We start from the raw sequence: 24,054 nt of genomic DNA on the forward strand, positions 1-24,054 counted from the left end.
ATTTTTGGGAGCCCACTCCCTATGTTGGGAAACCATTGCAGCCCAGATACAACAAGGAGTGTCTAGACCCTCCCCCAAACAATATGACAGACTTTGAAGGTCCTTAGTGGAGGGCCTCACTATCCCTGAGGAGGAGTAGGGGGGCTTGGGGGTTGGGTGGGGAACATGGGAGGATGGGAGGGCGAGAGAATGGGGGGAATGGATATGTAAATATGAGTAGTAATTAACGAATTTAAAAAATAAATAAATAAATAAGGATTAAAAAAACAGTATGTCCATCCAGACAGTGACAAACATCCTCTAACAAGGTCACACCTACTCCAATAAAAAAAACATATCTCCCAATACTGAAACTCCCTATGAGCTTATGGGGGCCAGTTACATTAAAACTACCTCACACAAGCTGAGCTTCCCCAATGCACTTCTTCTCAATGCAGGTGCATTGACTCCTCCCCTTCAGGCCTCTTGAATGGAGCCTGAAATCTGGGAGCAGAGGAGTAGAGGTGGCTAAGGAATGTCCTGACAGGAACAACTGGGGGATGAGAGCAGATTGGAGAGGGAATTTGTAGAGGCTAACAATCCGATTTCAGAGCAGGAGGAAAAGTAGGCTGCTGCTGTTAGGAATAGCAAGTAGCTACCAGGTCTTTTGAGGACAAAAACCAGAGAAGTGACTGGGTCCTGAGCAGTGGAGGAGAGGTTCAACCTTGAAGGGTCTGAGTTATCAGTTGTGAGGAGCCGCACTCACATTCGCCATTACAAGATGGCACTGACATCCACTGCCGGATCAAGTAAACAACATTGGTATGCATGTGCCCAGTGTTTTTCCACTTGCCTAGCCCCGCCTATTCCATATAGGGTGATGAGTCATCCACCTATCCCAGCTGTACACGCACCGCTCAGAGCTTATGAGCCTTTATTAGGGGATGGGATTCTTGGCTCGGGGTCTCTGCTCTGTAAGCTTATGCTGTCTCTCTCAAGACGCATTAAAGCTTTACTGCAGAAGGATCCGAGTGTCCTGTGCGTTCTTGCTGGCGAGACGATCGCACGGGACAATCAGTTCCATGGTCACAGAGACAGAGTGACTCTGAATGAAATCCATCTTGCCCACTGTCTAAATCTAATATTTTATGGTCTGCTGATGGAATAAAGCCAGCCAAGCTTCACAGGGAGTAGAAGTGTACAGGGCTGTCATAGACACAGGTAATTGTTCCTATCAATGATCCAAATAGCTAAAAGAAGTCAAACATAATTAGTCTCTCCTCAGAATGATGATAGAAACGCGGCTCATCCCCCTTAGGGATGGGGTCACCTGGGTAGATGAAACTCCTCAGAGGATTACAGTTTTGTGTTGTTCCCTCACACCAGGATCCACAGCAATGATGACTTTCAACACACTCATGCATCACAGAGGACAGAGAAAACTCCTACCCAGGCCATTTGTAGAACTTTGTCCTCCAAGCATAGCACACACAACCATCTTCTGAAGCAACTGTGATGACACAAGAAACAATCCAGATCATGTCTGGACACATTCCTCAAATAAGCTTAGGGTGGGTCCTTAGACCCTCAACTGATATTTCAGCCACTCCCTACGGGACTCCCTACCAGATGCTTATAACTCTGTACCAACTGCCCATGGTCTTACTTTGGAATATATAAACGGCTGAGGGAAACCTCTACATGTACAAGGTGTGAGGAAGCTGTCATTCATGCCTCTGTGTGGCTTTTCAGTGGAATGGATGAATATGAGTCACCAAGGCTCCTGGAGGCAACCCCTCACCTTTAATCATTATATAATCACATTATTCTTTGGTTAATTGGGTTGATTTTCAGTGGAACTGTACATTGTTCTATTGTATATGCCAATCAGGGATGAGAAGATGTTTGTCCATTCACACAACATGGCCTATCAGAGGCTCAGGAGCACCCTGACCCCATCCTGTCCTAGAAGGCTACAGAGGACAGCAGGAGGGTACAACATGTACCATATCTGTGACTTCAATGAACAGGATCCATACTACATCCTGGTCCATGAACAGGTTCATCCTGAACTACTGCTGTATCCTCTGAGGTTCTCCATTCCATTCCTCCTTCAGGGCACGAATCCACTGTGGCTGAGACTCCATGGCTGCCAAAAATGAGGCCCAGGGTCTGGATGGAATGATTTTTCACTGGACACATTTCATGGTCATGGTAGCCTGGCCTCCAGGAATTTCATACATAGGCAAACCCTAGTCTGACCTGAGTTGTTACACTAAAGCTTCCTGGTTCTATGGATTTGGGAAAACAGAAGACAGAGGGCCTCTCTGCTTTTGTATAAAGATGTTGTCCCAAAGAAAAAGCCTGTCGTGTGTAAAAGAAAAAAGGACATTGTTTGTACTTGATAGCAGTCTTGCCTGTGAACCTGTAACAGTGGCTACACCCCTTTGAGTGTGGCTTCAGGCAGACTGAAGCGGAAAGAGGGAAGCTTGAGGCCTGGCATCTTTTTGTGAGGCCCTTTCTCTTAAGTCAGCTGATCCGTTAGGAAAGGCAGAGAAGCAATCCCACCGTTCTTTATATTTATCTGTGTAAGTGTTCCCCAGTAAACACCCATTTATCATTTATCTTGGGTCTAGTGAAATCTTTACACCCATGCCTTCAGTACTTCAGTGGAGATGTCGGGTACGTGTTTCCTTACAATTTATCTGGATTTGGTGAGGAGCCTGCTTATTTTCTGCTTCCTTCATATTTGGAGTACCTGTCTGGACCTCTCTGCTTCTGGAACACTTAGCTCCAGGTTACCTAATTGATATAGCAAAGGCATCTTCTACAAGCTCTGCCTTCCACATTCACAGAGCACTTTCCCCTCCCCATCCATGGCCTTCACACTGGGCAAGCATCCAACAACAGGCATCAGAGCATTAGGGGCGTACTTAGACTCCAGGTTCTTGTACTGACCTACATCTGCTTGCCTGTGACCCTGCTCCTTCCCTCACTAGCTGTCATGCCTGTTCTTACCCTTTCCCTCTCTCCAGCTGCCCCAGCTGCCAAAACTGAGCCTCTGACCCTGTGTACCATGGTATGTCAGTTATGAAAGGACCCATGAGTGCTGATGATCAAGGTCAGGTCTGTGAGCATGCTCACACCTGACTAAAACAAAGTCAAGTGTCATTTGATCACACTTGACACATGGAGGAAGGAATATCTTTCACCTTTACTGAAATCCAAAGCATTGGGGGATGTGGGTGTGGTATAAGTCTTCTCTTTGCAGCCGACATTCTATCTACAGAAGCAGATCGTACATGCAATATTCCCAGCTCCCGGTTCCTGTGCAGATGCCATGGTTCTTCGCCATGCACTAAATTTCTCTGAACTACTCACAGGAATCTATTTATAAACAGAAAGAAAAGAGTGTCTGGGGAAGTGTGTTTGTATGGTCATTGTCTTACAGGGAATCGTGAATAGCATATAATTAAAAATAAGCAAAGTCTCAATCTCACTACCATCACATCTAGGGTTGATAATATCTGTTTTGTTCAGCCCTAGGTCTTCTACAATATCTTCAAAATCCAATAGTAGTGTTCGCTTTGGAGCCATGTTTCTACCTGCAGGACACATGGGTAAGGAACAAGGGGGAAGAAAAGACTTAATATAGACAGTTGACCCACAAATAATTCAGGGATTTTTTCCAGAATCTGAGAGATTTAGGGTCATAGAAAGAACACCTCCAGCTAAATATTCCTGAACAGGAAGGGAGAAGGTGGGAACAGTCCAGAAGGAATCCTGTTTACATCTTGTTTGGGACAAATGTCACCTGAGCACATGGGTCTCCCATGAGGCTGGAGCCCCCATTACACTCAACAAAGGTGCTCAAAAAGGACTCTCACATAGTCATCCATGGAGGGCAGAAGTCATAGGCAGACAATCGCACATTCACCTACTGTACTCCCATTCAAATCACATCCTTGACCCATGGGCACCCAGCTTCTCAAAAACACATCTTGAAACAGGACTACTACCTTTTGGAGGTGGCTTCTCCAGGTCCTGGAGCCATATTTAAGTTAGGAGAGTAATCTCCAGGAAGCCTAGAGGTTTGGGGCAGCAACTTGACCACTAGAGCTGTTGGTCAAGATGTGATGGTGTGGAAGGTGGACAGCAGTCGTTGTTTCTGTCTAGAGTCTCCTAGTCTAGGCTGAGAGACCTCTAGACCATTGTTGGGATCTAATGAGAGCAAAGACTACTGGCTGAAGACTGTGGGTGGCCAAGCTGACAGGTGGGAAGCAGCACAGTGCAACCCAATGTTCAATGTTCAGAAGGATCATCAGAGCAGATCTGCTGGAGAATACAAGCAGAGGCTGGAAATGTGCTGCCAACATTGATGCTCTCAGTCCTTGGTGATGGTAGCACATGCAGGTTATACCTCTAACTAGCACTGGTGATTTTGGACTCAGTTACTCTCCATGTGTGCCTCAGTGTCCAGAACTCCCCTGTGAGAACAGACACAGCATGAAGCACTTGATAAAGATACCTGTGTTCCCCAGGATGTGACTGAAAACCTGTCTCTCAGGAAATTCACACATGCCTAAGTCCTAGTTTTCCTCCCACCTGGTCACTAGCAAGTGTGTGTGTGTGTGTGTGTGTGTGTGTGTGTGTGTGTGTGTGTGTGTGTGTGTTTGTGTGTGTGTATTGAATGGTTGGGTATGTCTGTTTGTACCTATGGTGACTACTGCAGAGTGTCAATCATCTTTCTCTACAGATCTACAGCTTTCTCTACATTGTTGCCTTAAGAGATAGTCTCTCACTGAACTGGAACTTCATCATTGTGGCTAGGTTGTCTAGGCAGCCAGCTCTAAGAACCTACTGTGTCTTCCACAGTGATGGCCCAGTCAGCCATGTCCAGTTATTTATGTGAGCTCTTGTTACATGCAAAAGGTCTTCATACTTCCAGATCAATACCTCTTACTGAGTTTTCCCAAGCCTCATTCAATCTCAGCACATTCTAAATTATCTGAAAGCAGGAGAAAAAGCATTGACAAAATTTTCTCCACTGAGCACTGACTAAAACTATGCATGAAGCCTTCCTTCACTGATTTGTCTCTCATTTCTCTTTTGATATGCTAATAAATGTGTCTTTCAGTACCTCAGACAAAGGGAGGCAATTTGTGTTCAACAGTTGTTGAGCAGGACTCTGTCCTCCACAGTATGGCAGACCAGACCCTGCTACCATGACAATAACACATTTTCTACTAATGTTTCCCAATGTCCCAAGTGCAAAAAAATTCCAAGGAGATTACATCTTAGAACAGGACTAGAAGAAAGGCTGACTGAGAAGGGAAGGGAGGAGCAAAGGCTCAGACGGTGTGGGGTAGTTGTGATCCTTGTGCTTCAGGAATGATCTGGAGAGGGCTGAGGATAGACACACAAAGAGTTTACAAACCTTCTCTTAAAGACCCAGGCATCTCAGGAAAGGCCCTGAGGATGGCAATTAGGTCATGGGAGCAGGAGATAGTAACCCACTCTATACTCACTTCCAGAAAAGCCCATGCCCAGCTCTCACAACCTAAGGTGGGAAGAGACGCACCCATAAGCATTGTCATCATGTAGGTTAGTTTGTTGATGCTGCTGACATGGAAGGCAATAGCAAAGTCCTTTCCACCCAGGAATTCAATGATGATCCTATGCTTTGGCCCTGAGGGACAAAATGATCCATGTGGTCTTCACATCACTTGCTCAAGGCTCCAGGAAAAGAAGAACATGAACCCAGGCACTCACAGATATAGAAGTTACTAGGTTCATTTTTATCTTCATCCAGACATATCTTGAACTCAATACACCCAGTGGGTTTTCTGTAAGACAGGACAAAAGCATGGCTCACTCCCTGACACCCACCCTGCTGACATCCATAAGGCTGTACAGAGACTCGACCCAAGACCCTCCTTCTTATACATATAGGAACTAGCCAAGCACCGGCACATGACCTATCACACCCCCTGTGTCACCTCCTTGTGCATTCCATTCACAGCAGGTGGGAAGACCAGAAAGAGATGGTACATATCTGAAGATTGCCCAACTTCTGGACAGGCTTCCTGCCACCCAAGCCATTTTCCCTACAAGTCCGGGTTCTGCCCTGATTCTGCTACTGTGTCTCCAAGAGTGTCTCCCAAAAGACAGAGACCTGGACCTGTCCTCCTTACCCCTGAGTCCACCCATGCAACTCAGAGAAATGTTGAAGGGACTGGGGTTCTGTGCCTGTACAGATATAAGCTAAGCATCTACACCGGTTCTTGGGAGAAAGCTGCAGAGGGAAGGAGAACGCCATTCCTCTAGGGACTGTGGTAGGAGAACAGCCTGTGGTGCACTGGGCTTTATGTTTGCAGCCAGTACCCTGTGAACTTAAAGAAATTACCTTTCACATTGTCCAGACTATACAAGAGGGTTCCATGTCAACATGGAGAGCCTAGAATTGGCCATGAGCATGTCAGAGTGAGGATTGGGGGGGAGGGTCCATAGAACCAAGAACAAAGAAGGCTGCCTGAGGCAGGGTACTCACGAGACATTCATCCTAAACTCCAACTTGCTGAGAATGTTTTTGGCAAAGGTGAAGGGTGGCAGTGGGCTGAGCTTCTTCTTTGCAGATATAGGCAGGTTTCCTGCCCAGTGAGTTATGTACCACTTTCCTAGAAGCTAGAGAGCAAAGCCACCATTGAGGGGGGAGCATGGAAAGGAAAAGCCAAGCAAAGGGATTCCAGGCGATTGCTGAGATGGGAGGAGATGCAGAGGGAATTGGGTACAGTCCCTGTTCACCAGAGGAACATGATACTTTGAAGGGTCATGATCATGGCTAGCCCCTCTCTGTCATGAGCAAACAGAGCCAGGCAGGCTATGACAGGGACCTTGAGTGGGAGATACCATTCCTGGGACAGGTTGATTCCAAGGTTCCTGCACAGGTCACACGTAAACAGGAGAGAAAAGTCACCAGTAGCACCAGGCTAAGAGCATTATCAGTATCTGGCCAGTCCCTTTACTCTACAAGACTGGGAGGAAAAGGAAGGACTTGTGATCACTGTTGGGAGACTGGAGTTGTTTTTAGAGGGAGGCAGGGTACCCGGATACCATCTTAATTCATGGGGTGTGATTGGCGCCACATCAACTTAGTTACCAGGAAGATGCCATGAAAGACCAGGAAGCCATAATAGGCATCTTTATCCATCAGTGCCAGGGCATGCGAGGAAGGCTGACCATCTCCAGAGTCTCTCGTCTTCTCAAAACACATCATCAATTTAAACATCAGAACGTCTTAGGAAGTCCATCCCTCCAGCCCTCCCCATGCCCAGCAGTGCTCTGCCCTCTGCAAACCACAGCCCTGCATTGTGCACATTGTAATACATGAGGCTTTCATTGATGAATAGAAACCCTGAACAGAGTCATTTCTGTGAAATTAATCAAAGTTTATCAGAAGACCATAGGCTGACAGAAGAGGAAGTGGGTCTCTGTGGCAGATGATGAGACAGATACCTCTATAAACCATCCCTGAAGCTCTGGGTACCCCCAATGTGAGATAAAAAAAAAAAAAAAAACACGCCATGCTATAAAACAGACACTGAGTCATAACACAGGGCATCTCTTTGATGTCCATCTGCAGCTCTTATCAGCAGCCCTGAGACTCGCATCCAAAACGTGGAAATCCATTTCCATACTCAGTCTGCCCAGCACACTCACCTTGTCAACAGTGGCAATATATCTAGGATTCCTGTAGGATGATTGCTCCACAGAGGGCAGGGTCAGAACCACAGTCAGCAGGAGCAGCTGCATGGTCACCCCCATCATGCCACCATGCTCCTGCGCCACCACCACCACCCCCCGGCAGCATGTATATCCCGCACTGGGTGACACCCATCTTGCCTATCCAAATTATAGGTTCATTATACTGTTTGGCTTGGCCCTCATGAATACATGGTGCTAATTTCTATAATTAGTCACCTGCCTGTGCTTTCACTCATTCTCAGGAATCCTTGTCAGGAGAGAGAATGTTATCAGAGTGGGAAGTGACACCTGAGAACGCAGAGCCTGGAGGATAACAAGGGTTCCTGAGGTACCACACTTCTCATGCATGGCTGTGCTCTCACCAAAAACAAAAAAAAAAAGTCACAACACTTTCTCTTCTCTTTGTGGAACCTCCAGTTCCACAAACAGCCACTGGCACATCTCCATACAGCACAGCTGAGCACAAGAGTGTTTTCTCCAGTCACAACCCCCTTCCAACTGAGCTATGGTGCCATGCTTCAGAACCCTGACCCCTGTGTCCAGTCTTCCCTTCTCCTTCCCATCCCCATGAGAGTTCCACACTTCCCTGAATGCCCACGTCCGCACAGCTGATCTTCACTGAGCTAGCAGCTTAGCCCTACAATGCATCTGAATCCCAACCCTTCTTTTCACAGAGCGGCTGCCTTCACTCTTTCCAGGCTGCAAGAGTGGTTGGGAGTGAGGCTCCAAACCAAAGTCCCTGGGGGTCCCTTCTTCTCACTTTTCTTCCATTCTGTGTGCAAATGTCTGTGTGTGCTAGTGTTCTCTGCCTATTTGTGTGAACTTGTACCTATTCATTTCTCTGTGCACATTTGCGTCATTGAGTATATGTTTGCATATGTAACTATAAGCACATTTGTGTGCTTTTCTGTGGGACTAGTGTCATTGTGATTATGGCATGTCAGTGTGTACGGGACTATGTGTACACCTTTTTCTGTTTGTGCATATGTGTCTGTGTGCACTCCTGTCAAAGGGTGTGTGTGTGTGTGTGTGTGTGTGTGCGCGCGCGTGCGCGCGCGCACGCGCACTCTGTTAGCATTTATTTATGTGTTAGTCTTTTTGGATGTTATGGTGGGAATCCGAAATGTTCCATTCAGGATCAGGGTTTTGAATGCTTGGTATTTCTGGAAGCACTTGTTTTGGGGATTGTGGAACCTTTGGCACTGTGGCCTCACTAGAATACATATCAGTGGAATCCCCCTCTTTGTCTGCCATGAACACTCAGTTTCCTGATCCACCAAGACGCAAACAAGCTCTGGGTCAAGTTCCCACAACTACCAGTATTAAGAAGAAATAGAATAAAAACTGACATTTTGAGGAGTACCAAGAATATCAACCTTCTGAGCAAATGGGAGCTCATGGACCCCAGTCTGACAGTTGGGGAATGAGCATAGGACCAAACCAGGCCCCGTAAACGTGGGTGCCAGTTGGGAGGCCTGAGCAGTCTATGGGGCCTCTGACAATAGAACCAGTATTTATCTCTAGTGCACGAATGGGCTTTGGGAACCTATTCCCTAGGGAGAGATACTCTCTCAGCCTAGATACATGGGGGAGGGGCCTAGGTCCTGCCCAAAATGATGTGTCATACTTTAATGATCCCTCGTGGGAGGCTTCACCCTCCCTGGAGAGTGGATGGGGGGTGAAATGGGGGTTTTGTGGGGTCATGGGAGGACAGGAGGGAGAGAGAACTGGGATTAATAAAAATTTATTTTAAAAAAATATAACAACACTTGCTTGGAACTGGGCCTTGGACAGATGTGATTAAAAAACTCTAGACAGAGCATAAGGATGGCAAAGTGACTCAGAAGGGTGAAAATGCAGCCATAATGCCCCCTCTTAACAAAGTAGTTGACACAGACAGATTAAGGTAGGGAACTTACATTAGAAAGGATGAGGATGGGGACAAGAACCCTTGACCAAATTGAGCCTGGGGACAGGGAGAGGAAAGAAAGCCTTCATCCAGTTGCTGTTCCAAGCAGAAACAGACACTACAGCTAAGCATTGAACCATACTACTGCAATTCAGTTGTGGAGAGGGAGGAGGGTTGAGCAAAGGAGCCAAGATGGGGATGGAGAGACCTGCAGAAACAGTGGACCTGACCTCCTGATAGAATGGAGACCCTGTCATAAAGCTGGGGAAACAGCATTGGACCAAACCAAACCCTCTGAATGTGGGTACCAGCTAGGAGACCAAGACAGTCTATGGCTGCTCTAACAGTGGAGCCAGTTGTTAACCCTAGAGCACAAATGGACTTTGGGAGGCCATTCCCTATGGAGGGATACTATTGCAGCCCAGATACAGCAAGGAGGGTCTAGACCCTCCCCCAAATGATATGACAGACTTTGAAGGTCCTTGGTAGAGGGCCTCACTATCCCTGGAGAGGAGTAGGGAGGTGGGTTGGGGGAGGGTGGGTTGGGTGGGTTGGGGGGGGAACATGGAAGGAGGGAGGTGAGGGAATGGGGGAGGGATATGTAAATATGAGTAATTAAAAATAATAAAAAATTTTAAATTATAAAAACAAAAATAAAGGATGAAAAGAAGAATGAACCCAGGACCTGCACAAAGTCTTAGGGCAGGAAAGAATACACATAAGTCTTTACCCTACAGCAGGGACACAATGCCTGACCCAGACCCCATATGCTATCAAATAATAAATGCATGCGGGTATTGGTGCCTCTTTTGAGTTACTGCTCAGTGGGTCTCATAGACCCCTGCAACACATCACAAGCAACTGTCATTGCTCTTGCTTAGCCTCCAGATCTTGATAGTAAGACCCTCATTCTGAAGACATCACATGCTTGAGTCATAGGACACAGAAAAATCAAGTTGGTGTCAATCTGGAAGCTCCATCAAAACACAGTTGCATGTATCAAATTCTTAAACAATAAAAAAAATTACATCAGCCTACCACAAGATCCAGCAATTCTACTCTTAGGCATATACCCAAAAGAAGCACATTCATACAAGGACATCTGTTCAACTATGTTCATCTGTTCATAGCAGCATTATTTGTAATAGCCAGAACCTGAAAGCAACCTAGATGTCCCTCAACTGAAGAATGGATAGAGAAAATGTGGTACATTTACACAATGGAGTACTACTCAGCAGAGAAAAAAAATGGAATCTTGAAATTTGCAGGCAAATGGATGGAACTAGAAGAAACCATTCTGAGTGAGATAACCCAATCACAAAAAGACAAACATGATATGGACTCACTCATATATGGATTTTACACATAGAGCAAAGGATTACCAGCCTATAATCCACACCACCAGAGGATTCTAAAAGAGACATACATGGTCCCCTGGAGAAGGGGAAAGGGACAAACTGGGAGCATAGGGGGAGGGGAGAGGGAACTAGGAGAATGAGAAGGGGAGAAGAGGAGGGGTGGGGAGGACATAAGGGAGCAGGAAGGTTGTGTAGGGGAAGAATAGAGGAGAGCAAAATAAGAGATACCATCAAAGAAGGAGTCAGTAAGTCGGGAATTGGTGGCGCACAACTTTAATCCCAGCACTCGGGAGGCAGAGGCAGGTGGATCTCTGTGAGTTCAAGACCAGCCTGGTCTACAAGAGCTAGTTCCAGGACAGCCTCCAAAAGCCACAGAGAAACCCTTTCTCAAAAAAATCAAAAAAAAAAAAAGAAGGAGGAGGAGGAGGAGCCAGTATAGGTTTAAAGTGAAATCAGGCACTAGGGAAATGTCCAGAGATCTACAAGGATGATACCAACTAACCATCTAAGCAACAGTGGAGAGGCTACCTTAAATGCCCTTACCTGATAATGAGATTGACGACTAACTTATATACCATCCCAGAGCCTTCATCCAGCAGCTGATGAAAGTTGAAGCAGATACCCACAGCTAAAAACTGAACTGAATTGGAATCTAGTTGCAGAGAAGGAGGTGTGATGAGCAAAGGGGTCAAGACCACGCTAGTGAAACCCACAGAACAGCTGACCTGAACAAGAGGGAGCTCTTGGCCCCCAGACTGATCACTGGGAAACCAGCATGCAACTGATCCAAACCCCATAAATGTGGGTGTCAGTGAGGAGGCCTTGGAAATATATGGGGCTTCTTGTAGTAGATCAGTACTTATCCCTAGCTAGGAATGGACCTTGGGATCCCATTTCGCTTAGAGAGATACTCCCTCAGCCTAGACACACGAGGGAGGGCTTAGGCCCTATCCCAACGGATATAACAGGCTCTGAAGATCCCCCCCGATGGAAGGCCCTCACTCTCCCTGGGGAGTAAAAATGGTATTGGATAGGCAGTGTGTTAGTGGGGAGTAGGGGAGGAAGGGAGGAAGAGAGAATGGGGATTGACATTAAAACAATCTTGTTTCTAATTTAAATTTAAAAATTAAAAATGAATAAATAAAAATTTAAAAAGATTATGAAAAAAGTACTTAGAATGTTCTAAAGGGAGATTTATTAAGACTCAGGAAGTAAACAACTCAAAAGTCTCAAGAAATCCCCAAATTTTCCTGATTCACAAAACCTCTCTTGTTGGGTAATAGCCTCTGGTCATGAGGAACTGAGTCAGTCTGCATGGGTCAATAGACCTTAGCCATATAAAAGACTTCACCCAAACCTGACTGTGTTGTTTGACCTGCAGAAACAATATTCGTGGGTATTGAAAACAACTCACCCTGCTTTCAGTCAAAGCACAAAAGATAGCTGTAACTTCTGGCAGATATCCATGTCTGTGTGTATGTGTATACACACATACCTGTCCCCCAGTCCTTTTAAGTGTACTCCACCTTCACCCCTCTGAAAGTGTGAAACCTCTGAACAAAAATTCCTGAACAGAAGCTGTGACTAGTTGTGAACAAAAACTCCTGGGAGGAGTCTGTCTGCTGAGACTGATGGACCAATTGGATTCCTACTACTGTGGACAGATTAGAATGTTGTTGGTTCAGATGCTACTTAGTTTATCTTAGGCTAGTTTTAGCCTCCTGGAACAGCCATTTCTTGTCCCACTCTATCTGAACTAACACCCCTTAATAATAAAGAAAAACATTAGAAGTGTTAGCTAAGCAGAACACTAGTTTCTCCCAATCTAAGAGCTAAGAATGTCATCAGATAGCATCATGGACATATAAAAGCTTCCCCCATCTCAGTGTATCTGCCTGTCTGGTGTGCACAACAATGTGTTTTAAACTTGTCTGGGCTTATGGTTTTCTTTGTTCTGCAACACTATAAAATCCTTGTGAAACTGCTTTCACATTCTAACATGGAATTTGTGTTCCACAGCCATAATCACTCATAACGGCTCCCAAAAAAAGTATCTCTTCTTCCCTTTAAGAGGAGAGCTGTGGTATTGATGTCAACAGGCCCCTCACTGTTCCAACACAGCAGTCTTGGCCTGTTCAGATTGAGTCTGTCCGCCTCTCTATCTCAATCTTCTTATATTTGGTGTCAATATCCAGGAAACTTTGAGGCTGAAAGCCCTCCTTCCCCCTTTGCTGGGGTCATTCCTCTCGGGAATGGACATCCTCTATACAGCTAAACAGCCACCAATCCAAGACCTCTAGTTTTTGGTTTGGTTTGGTTTGGTTTGGTTTGGTTTTTTGTGGCCTCTGCCTCCATGGGCAGTGCAAGTTCTGTGCATGGAAGCCTGGTTGTTGGAACTTTGTTGGAGCTCTGTGTAAACCCAACCAACTTGACCGCAATCTTCTCTGCTCTCCACTGAGTCTCTCCATCACCCTACTCTGACCTTTCCTGTAACTGCTTCCTCCCTGACTCTGAGAGGCCTTTTCTGGTTTGATTGCTGCCATCTCTTAGGTCTCAAAGCTGGGACAAAAGGCTAACTGAGGAGCCTATTAAAGGGGACCTAACTGCCAGGTTCTTTCAGCATTTCTCGGTCCTGTTAAAAGGTATGCCTGGCATATCCTACTCACTACCCTAAACTTCTCCAACCCAGGGGCTGGGTTACCCTTCACTTAGCGGCTCTTCCCTAAATAATCCAATCAGTCACTTTTATCACCCTCCCCTTTTGGTCTGCTACCCTTTATCCTCCTAGGCTTTTGGTCTGTGGTCTCCTGACCCTCCCTTCTCCCTCCCACTCTCCTCATTCGGCCTGGCTCAGAGTCATGTTCACTCTGGAGTCTCCCAAATGTCTCTGCCTCTGGTTATGCTCTCCTTTTTATCTACAATAAACTTTTATTTTCCACCTTACCTAGGAGAAGTCATCTCCTCCCTTCTTTTTTTCCATTCATCTGGTGCAGAAAACTCAGGATTGTCATATATCAGTTCACTTTCAAAGAAGCTTCTGATTGACTCTCCCAAGACATGCATGGATCATTTGTTCCTGCCGGCTCTCGCCATCCATCAAATTTGACTCCTAGAGTCCACCTTTTCAGCTACTTCTCCCTTCCACGTGCTCTAAACATTCCTCTCCTTGTCTACGCCATAACCGTCTCTCTGGCTCCTAGACCATTCTAAATCCTCGCAAGTCACCTATCTGAGCACTTGTCTTGCCTCTCTTGGCTCTGGTTTGCCATACCCATCTGGGTAGTTCTTCTAAAGACATTTACTATCTCCCTTTTCCCTTGCTCTCTCATCAGTCTGTACTGGATAATTGTCACTCTGAGCTGCATGCTTTGTCTACTATCACTACAAAAGCCACACCAGTATACAAGGAAGCTCCTCTGGCCCTACTTGGGTCCTGATTATGTGGGAAGGGACAAGTCTCCTTTGTGATTTGGAACATTTTTCTTTCTAACAAGTTTCACACCCAGCTTGGAGATGCCCAGGATGGAAATCCTTGTCACAGAGACACTTTATCCACCTCAGCTTAGCTAATCTCTCCTGCCTCCCCCAAGAAACTGCAGTCCCTCCTGTGGTCCCACTGTGCTATCTCTCAGCTCCTGCCTGCAGCCCCACAGCTTCTGCTCTCAGCTTTCCTAAAGTTTCCTCCCCCCATATACATGTGTGAGTGTGTACATAAATGTATAAATACAACTGCCGAGTCTGTTGATCTTGCTTTGCTGTATATAATTTTGGAGCTGATTGCCTCTCAATGGATAACACAATTTGGAAATGATCCCGGGTAGAGACTAATTCTCCATCTCTCCGTTGTAATTTGTTGCCTGTCGTCCTCCATCTAGTCCTCCATGAGATTTCACCCTTCTGCTTTAACATGCCTATTGGTATTGCCGTTGTTCAGGTGTTGTTTTCTTACACTGTTGTATGAAGGCCTTTAACTCTTCCATATTTTCTGTGGTCCTGCAGAGTGGGGTATTGTGCTCACTAGTTTTGTAGGGTTCTGACTAACCCTCACCTCCAATGTGTTCAACCACCTCAAGTTCCACCAGCCACTTGAAAGGGGTTGCTTCCTCTCAGGATGATCTCTGGTCCTCAACAAGAATCACATCCGGGCAGAGAGGGACAAGGAAAGGACATTTGTGAGGGTGGGTGCTGAAGAGCTGATGAGCAGGGAACAATCGACAGCCTCTCGGGGAAAGATGCTGCGATATGCTCATCCTCCAGAAATCTATGTACCATTGAGATGGCAGCTTATGGCTCTGCATGCCCCGACCTGCGGGGAATCACGCGAGCTCACACCCGGATGTGCTGCAGTCACCAAAGAACCTTTGTTCCCGGGTCAGGGGGAACAAAGAACAACAGCAAGACAGGTTTCTGATCAAGCTGCAAAGTTTTATTTTTCACAGGGACCTTATATAGGGGTGCCAAGCGGGGAGCTTGGCAGGAAGGGAGAGGTCATTTGAGGCTGCTTGCCTGATAACCAGGCTGAGGACTGTCCCTGTGGTGAGTCCTTGAGAGTGCAGGAGGTTACCAAGGTCGCAGGGTGCAGGTGTTAGATAATGGGTTAGAAAGGGGGGGAGGGTTGCTAGGTAACCTGACCATGAAATGTATCTTTCCTTCTATAAGCTACTTCATGAGCCCAGACATTATGTATCAGGGAAGAAAGGATTGAAGGCAGCTATTCTTCTAATTATAGTGTGTTTATACTGGCAGCTTCTGCCCAAGTCTCTTACAGGTCCAAGGTTATTTTGCCATGGCCCCCAATATCTGCATTTATCATTCAAGGTACAGGGTCACTCCTCCATCACTTTGACCCCCATAACCCTATGAGGTAGAATCACATGGAGGGCAACATGAGTAAAAATGACTAGTGGAGAGAGGAAATGGAGGGGCAGAAATATTAGTTGGGGGAAGAATAGAGGAGAGAGAGCAGGATGAGAGATACCATACCAGAGGGAGCCACTATAGGTTCGAGAAAAGATCTGGAACCAGGGAGATCTCCAGAGACCTACAAGGATGACACGATCTGACAATCCAGGCAATGGTGGAGAGGATAACCTAAAAGCCCTTCCCCTAAAATGAGATTGATGACTTATCTTTATGCCATCCTAGAGCCCTCATCCAGTGGCTGATGGAAGCAGAGACAGACATCCACAGAAATACACTGAGCTGAAATCTGGAATTTAGTTCAAGAGAGGGAGGAATGAAGAGCAAAGGGGTCTGTACCAGGTTGGAAAAACCCACAGGAACAATTGGCCTGAACAAGGTAGAGCACATCGACCCCAGATGCTGTCTGGGAGGCCAGTACAAGACTGATCCATGACATCCTCTGAACATGGATGTCAATAGGGAGGCCTCTGCACTCCAGGAAGCCTCTGGAAGTGGATTAGTATTTTCCCCTGGTGCAAGAAGGGACTTTGAGAGCCCATCCCACGTGAAGGGTTACACTCTGGCCCTGGACACATGGGGAAGGGCCCAGTACCAGGACAGGAAGATTTGGTGAACTTTTCAGAGCCCCCGTTGAGGGCCCTACCCTGCCTGGGGAGTGGTGGGTGGATGGGGTTTGGGGTAGTTTGGGGCTATGGGAGGAGGGCTGGGGATGAGGGGAGGGAGAGGGAGAGGGAGAGGGAGAAAGGACTTACATGTGAAACAAGCTTGTTCCCTAACTAGAACTAATAAATAAATTTTTAAAAAAAATGACTAGTGGAGCTGCAGCTAGTACTGTCTTCCTTGAGGGACAATGGGGAGGATCTATCTGGTGATCATTCTGTGCCAACTGCAGAAAAAGACACAATGCCCTGCAATGTCTACACCGTCCAAGGGTGCCACATACAAAGAACCCACTACACTGAGTAAATGACTCCCAGTACAGAAGTAGAGAATAGGCATCCAGGAAGGGACGGTCCTGGCTTCCTCCTGTTCCTCTTACAAACCTATACTCACTCTCCAGCCACCCCTGGCTTCCTTGGCCATCTTATCTAGAAGCTGGCTTCTCTTCCACTGAAGCAGAGAAAAATGACTGAGCTTCTTAGCCACACAGCATCCTGCCAGTGCCTTGGGCACAAGCTGTGCATTATGCAACCGGGTAGCCCTGCCCCAGATATAATCCAGGAAACATTTGATGTATAGGGACCTAATTAGATGGCTCAGGAGCTCCTGGCCCTTGACTTCTGGGGGGGGGGCGCATAACAATATTAGAAACCACAGTTACCTGAAGAGTCTCACTCTGCACACCAGGCAGCTGTGCTCTCTAACAGCACTTCTTACTCTTCAATGTCTCATCCCTCTCCCTTCTCAGCTGAAACCACCACTCATCTATCTACTCAATTAATTCCAAGCTCTGGAGGGGTAGGGACTTGACCCCTGGGTTTTACCCTTTATTCCAGAAGCTGGAAATATTATATATTATATTATATTATATTATATTATATTATATTATATTATCCAGTCACCAATCAGTGTCTACCAAAGGGAAGTGTCCCCACTGTGGTTCATGGTCTCATCTCCAAAAGAGGACTTGGATCTTCTGCTGTGTTAATTATCTCAAGACCTGATACTAGGTCATATGGAACTCCTGAGCCTCCTTGATGCCACTCAGGTTCCTTCCACATCTTCTTCCTGATGTGAAACCCCTGGGATCCATTAAAACCTGGTGGGAATCCACAATCAAGCAACTATTAAAATACTAGAGTCCCTGATATACCAAAGGCTTTCCCTACTTTGTCAGGCTAACAACTGGCAAGCCCTCAAGGAAACTCTGATTCTGGTTTTTCTCTGAGTATGTAGCAAAAGGAACACTTGGACCCACATGGGTCCATAGCCCACAACTTAACTGCCTTGGCCACTTCCTCTCTGTCTTCAGCCCAGCTCCCTCTCTATCTAGAAAGAACTCTGTCTTGTCCCACTCATCCTGATATCCTGAGACCCATCTGACCCAAGCTCTAGAGAGAGGTTCTAAAGCTACAAAGGAACTTTTTGCCTTTGTAGACCAAGCCTGGACAGCTTCAATAGTCTATAAACAATGTTAATAATCATTCTATGATAAGCCCTCAGCTGTGCTGAGGAGCAGTCATAATCCAGTCCTGTAAGCTGCTGCTGAGCAGGAAGCCTGTCATCCTGGGTGTGAGAGGGTGGGGCCAGTGATCTTTAGGAACAGAGATTAGTGAGCAGCCTGGAGTCTGCACTCAGGGTGCCAAGAACTTTCTGTACTTTGTCCTGCTGACCACACCATAGATACCTTCCACGTCTCTGTGTGGATCACTGATGTCAGCACTGATGTCAGCAGTGGTGTGTGTAGTGCTTCCCTTAGCAAAACAATGAGAGCCGCATGCAGATAATTGGCAGATAAGGTCTGCCATTATGAGTCTTGTGTGCAATATGAAGGGCAGCTCATGCACTCTACAGCTGCTTCCAGTCATCTAACTGTCCTTTATGTCCCAATGGACTGAATTCTACCAAGGTCTCATGCTATGCTCATAGACACCTGTTAAGTTAAAGTGATTTTTAAAAAACACCATCAGGAGATGGAAGGGCAGGTATTGCACATAACCGTGGGAGGATACGAGGTAGGACAGGAAATTGAGGTCTATTCATGGTAGATGCCCTCAGGAGTCAACAGGTGTCTGTGGTCAGGCCTGGGTAGACCTTAAGGAGGTTTCAGGACAGAGCAGGGGAGATGTCCTGGCCCATGTTGTTCTCATACCCTAAGGCATCTCTCTTCATTCCACCCCTTTCTTTCTGGTGGCAGTTCCTGCAGGGATCCACAGTTCCACAATTTTAGCTTTCATTACTCCAACTTGTGTCCCTAACTATCTCAGCTTGGCCACCTCTTCTCTGGCTAGTTCCTAGGTACCTCACTGCCAGGGACAGAGTCTCGGCTTTACTCAGCATTAGCTGATAGAGTTTTTGATAGCACCTCCAACAACACCAGGTGGAAGGGGAATTGTCTAGGACTGAGATGTGTCTTAGTTAGGTTTCTACTGATTCGGTAAAATACCATGTCCAAAAGCAACTTGTTGAGGAAATGGTTTGTTTCAGTTTACAGTTCATAATCCATCATGCAGAGAAGTCAGGACAGGACCTCAAGACAACAAACAACATTGAGGTAGAAACTGATGCTGAGGCCAAGTAGGAGTGCTGCTAACTGGATTGTTGTTTGTGTATTGCTCAACCTGATCTCTTATAGCGCCAAGGACCACCAGCCCAGAGGTGGCACTGCCCACAGTGAGCTGAACACTCACACAGAAACCACTAATTAAGAAAATACACCACCACAGGCTTTTATACAGACCAGTCTTGTGGGGGCATGTTCTCAATCGAAGTTCCTTCTACTCTTATTACTCCAACTTGTGTCAAATTGACATAAAATTTGCTAGAACAAGATGCATTTAAAACCCCTGTGGTGTAGTCTGATATGAATATCAATGACACCTGAAGGATCCCCTGCATGGTGTGTACTAGAGAGTGTTTCCCTAAACATTTTCATTGTTTTAGATTAATTTATTATACGTGTATAAGTCTTTTTTCTGCATGTATCTATGTTCCCTACATGGTTGTAGGATAGAGGGGTACCAGAAAAAAAAGGCATCAGATCCCCCCTGGAACTGGAGTTACAGACAGTTATGAGCTTCCCTATATGTACTGGGAATAGAGCCCAAGCCCTCACCAAGAGATACACATGTTTTTAGACAGTGAGCTATCTCTCCAGTCCCTCCATTATAATTGAGAAGCTGTGTTTCCATAACTCTGAATGGTCAGCTATAGAATAAACTCGGTTTGAAGCATAAGTGTGTCAGTATGAGAGATGGACTGTTGTTGAGTGGCTGATGACCAACCAACTTGGTCTTCTTGTAGTTTTTTAAGACAGTGCCTGTCACAGTGATCGTAGATTCCACTTCTAGTGCCTGTGTCCCTATCCAGTGACACTCTCATGAATTCCACATCGCTGTGAATTACTACAGCTAATGAAGGCAGTCCCTACTTGTGTAAGAGCAGCTTAGTGTGGTAGCACACAATCCAAATACTTAGGAGGCAGAGGCAGGAGGATCAGGAGCTCAAAGCCAGCTTCAATTTCATACTAAGTTTTAGGTTAGCCTCAGCTACATTAGATTCTGGGGGGGGGGGTAAGCAACCAATTTAACAACTGAAGAAGAAAAGTTCTGAGTCATGTCAATCAGTCAGGGCTGGAAAATCATTTGACAAGATTCTGGGTAAGAACTGTCAGAAGAAGAGTCTCTGCCAAATACTGATGAAGAACTTCTACAAAAGATCTGCAGCCTGTATCATTCCTACCGTGCAAGACAGCCCTCTCTGCAGCCTGTGGGATGAGTGAGGATGTCCTCTCTCCCTGTGTATGTGTAATGCAACGCAGAAATTTCCAACTACAAATTTAGGATTAAAGGGGGAATGAAAGATATACAGATGTACAGGAGGAAAAGACCCTATGTGGGGATGGTGCAATTGCCTCTGTGAAAGCATCCAAGGAGTCTAAAACAAAACCAGAACTGACATGTTACTTGGCCAAGGACCCCAAATGTAACTCCTTTCCCACCATGGTGGAACCAGTCACAAGGAAGGCACCCCACCACATAAAGCTTTCCTCCACTGATCTGCAACCCTCGGTTAGGTCTCCTTACACTTGTGTAGTTAAGTGCTCGTTGTATTCACTATCCCTGCTCAGTCTACTGTGTACTTCTGTCCCCTGATTACTTAATTATACGTTATTACTAATGTGGCACATGTCATGAGGAAGCCCAAATGGAACAAGGTGGACAACAACTGTAGGGGTGAGGAGTTTGTTGATTAAATGGAATTGTCTGAGTCATCTGCACAGAAGGGACATTTAAACACATAATTGAAGCCAGAAGGAAATGAGCCAGGAATGAGTGGAGTGGAGGGTACTCCTTGTGGGAGGAACAGTCAGAGGGGCCTGGAAGGGGAAGAGGAAGTCTGTATATGACAGGAAGTGACAGGAAGGTGGGGAAGATGGAGCAGATGGCAGGGGAGTGAGAGGAAGAAGGCCAGAGACCAGGTCAGAGAGAGGACAGAGCAAACAATGGTGATTTGTAGGCCACCGCAGGACTTTCACTTTAACTCTAAGTAAAATGCAGGGAAGAGTGGTACCATAGTGGAAAGACACCTCAGTGTCTTAGACAAAAAGATCAATTGAATCCAAGCTGCAGTTATGAAAAGATATCAAGAGATAGAAAAGATGGAACCGTATGGGTGGCTTTCTCCAGCTTCCACTGCAGTTTTCAGGTTCTTCCTCCCCTGTCCTCAAGATCTCAGTATTTCCCCATGTGAGGTGGATGCTCTCTCTGGGGTGAGCCACTGTGGATGCTACCTTCTCCCCTTCAGATAATTGCTCAGCTCACATGGCCACTCTCCAGCCCCTGAAGGAATCTTGGTGCCCTGTGGACAGACTGTTAACACTAAATGTTATCATCTCCCACAAGAAGAGACTCGGGTATCCCATATTGGTCAAGATGCATTCTTTTTTATTGCTTTTTACACTTCCCAGAAATTCCTTACTGGTCTAGTTATATGCATGTAAATGACACAGCATTTGCCAAAAGTTTTGCTTTGAGAGTTCTGTTCTCGAGGTATGAACGGTGGAGCCAATGGAGTAGAACTGTGTAAAACGACATATTGACCCAGCTTTGAGGTGACAGCCAGAAGAGGCCAGTCACTCCCCTGTGTTCCTGAGTCCAACAACTCAACCATAGCCATTCTTTGCTCTCAAACTCTGGGAACACTACCTTTAATTGTTTAAATGTCCTTCTTATTGCACCAGAATAAGAGATACTGTGCTCTGGAACCCCCACAACTTAGTCAACACCAATAGAACCTAATAAGCCAACTACATACCCAGTGGCCCTTACATCCAGTAAAGCTCCACCCTGTCACACAGACAAGCCTCCCTGTGACCAAGCCTCCCCAGTGCTCTACACTGGCATTGCAATCCACAAGAAGCCTCACATTTCCCTGAGGTCACCATGGGACTGGATACTACAGTGCATTCCTTCTTATATCATACATTTATCCAGGAAAAGACCTCCAGGGAGTCTCCACAGCAAAGAGCTCAGTATCTTAACACAACTACTAGCTCCCAAGGGAAATCTCTTCACTATACATGAATCTTGTCCCTGCATCCAGGCTGGATGAAACCCTTCTGAGGACAAAACCTGTTCCCCTCTATCAAGAGCTGTTATGAACAGGGTCCACCATGTCAGTGTCTCCATCCCATGGTCTATGTCCTCAATAGAGGAAGGCCAGCCTATCTTCATTGTGTGCTCCAATGTGCAGGGATATTCAGGGTACCAGTCAAGGTCCACACATGGTCCCAATTCCCAAAGGCCTTGCACAAATATTCTCACTCCAGATGTAGGATGCAAAGAACATTAGACTCTATGTAGCACAGCTTCCATGCGAATGAGCCTCTGGGATGTTCCAAGCCCCTGGGTAGTTCTGTCACTCTAAGGATACATAGGAATGGACTAAGCACCTGCTTCAAGCATAGCAGAGAAGGGTGCAGAGCTCCTGGGTGGGCCTGTTGTGGAGTGTTGTCCCTCAAGTACAGCACCAACCAGCATTGTCGGTGACATCTGTGGCTACAGAAGAAACCATCAGGATCAGGTCTGTCCATGGATCTTCACAGAAGGAGAAAGTGTCATCATCAGATCCTACCTGAGTTTCCATACACTCCCTCCTGCTGTGTGTATTTCTTCCCCAGGCTACATATGATCTTGTCGTATCAACAGGTGCTTTAGAATATATTGCCAGATGGGCAAATCTTTTGATAAAGGGCAGCAATTAAACTTATTTCATAGGACTAATCCAATTTTAAATTTAATCTTATAAATGTACAGGCTTGCCTTTTTATTCTCACACATTACTAAGTTATATTCCTTTATGTGTATGTATATATGCTTATACGTGTGCACGCTCATTTGTGCTTATATGTGTGGAGGACATAGGTCAACCTTTGATATCATGTGAATGTGTGTGCTTGTCTGTGTGCATGCTCATGTATGCTTGTATGTGCGGAAGACATAGGTCAATCTTTGATATCATCCACAGGAATGCCATCTTTGTCCTTTGAGAAGGGTCTACAATCAGCCTTAAACTCACCTGTTAAGCTAGATTGGCAGGCCTGGTAAACTCCAGGAATGCTCTTGTCTCCATCTCCATAGCAATACAAACACAAGTGTACTACAATGCTCTGTGTTTTCACATGGATTCTGGGGATGGGACTGAGGTCCTTGTGTTAGTGAGCAAGTACTTCAGAATTTCCATTTTATTCAGGAACTCAAAATAAATGGTTATAAGATAAAAAAAGAATATATAGAGTGTTTAAGGTTAACTAAAGGGAAACTCTGTCCATGCCCCTGTGGGGACATTGCCATCAAATTATAGTGAGACATTTCAGTGATGCAGCTGGTTTGGAGTCACCCATACCCCTATAAGTAACACTTTACCCACACACTGCAAGCAAGCACAGAATTCACAGGATCACCAAGTTGGATTTTGATGGAATTCTACACTGGTTTGTCCCTGGTGCTGTAGGGACTGATGTCAGCGCAGGACACCCAAGACCAAGTTCTCAGCATAAAGGAGACTTATTAGTCCCAGAGGGGAAAGACTAGGGAGTAAGAGACAAAGACAGGAAATAGATGACAAGGGAGAAGGGGAAAGGAATAAGGGAGAAGAGAAAGGGGTATTTGTTCCAGGGGGTGGGAAACAAAGGACTGTCTCTAGATACAGGGGACACAGACATGGCAAATGGCAGTTTAAAAAAGTAAAAAGGAAAACCCCATATTAGGAAGAGGTGTTTAGTTTAATTGGGCCTGTTAATTGGGTAAGCCAAATGAGGCTTTTGATTGCTGAACTTCAATACTTTGATAGGTGGACCTTGATAGTCAGCCTCAGGAGTGAGAAGTGACCAAAGAAGGGAATAGACCTTGGTGGGTAGTTTTAGGAAAGCAATGTAACAGTTTTCAGCAAGACAGAGGG

At 45.9% G+C, this 24,054-nt stretch overlaps 1 protein-coding gene across 1 annotated transcript; it reads right to left on the minus strand.

Annotated features, from left to right (window-relative positions):
• Nucleotides 1-2,051: 2,051 nt before the first annotated feature.
• Nucleotides 2,052-8,091, minus strand: LOC113830840. Its single transcript, XM_027422733.1, has 7 exons — nucleotides 8,032-8,091; nucleotides 7,699-7,881; nucleotides 6,530-6,663; nucleotides 5,752-5,825; nucleotides 5,561-5,668; nucleotides 3,483-3,584; nucleotides 2,052-2,128 (listed from the first exon to the last, which is right to left on the minus strand). The coding sequence occupies exons 1-7, from the start codon at nucleotides 8,089-8,091 to the stop codon at nucleotides 2,052-2,054; spliced, it is 738 nt and encodes a 245-aa protein (XP_027278534.1).
• Between the last annotated feature and the right edge of the window lie 15,963 nt (nucleotides 8,092-24,054).

The sequence above is a fragment of the Cricetulus griseus genome, chromosome 6 (assembly GCF_003668045.3).
Source record: "Cricetulus griseus strain 17A/GY chromosome 6, alternate assembly CriGri-PICRH-1.0, whole genome shotgun sequence".
NCBI lineage: Eukaryota > Metazoa > Chordata > Mammalia > Rodentia > Cricetidae > Cricetulus > Cricetulus griseus.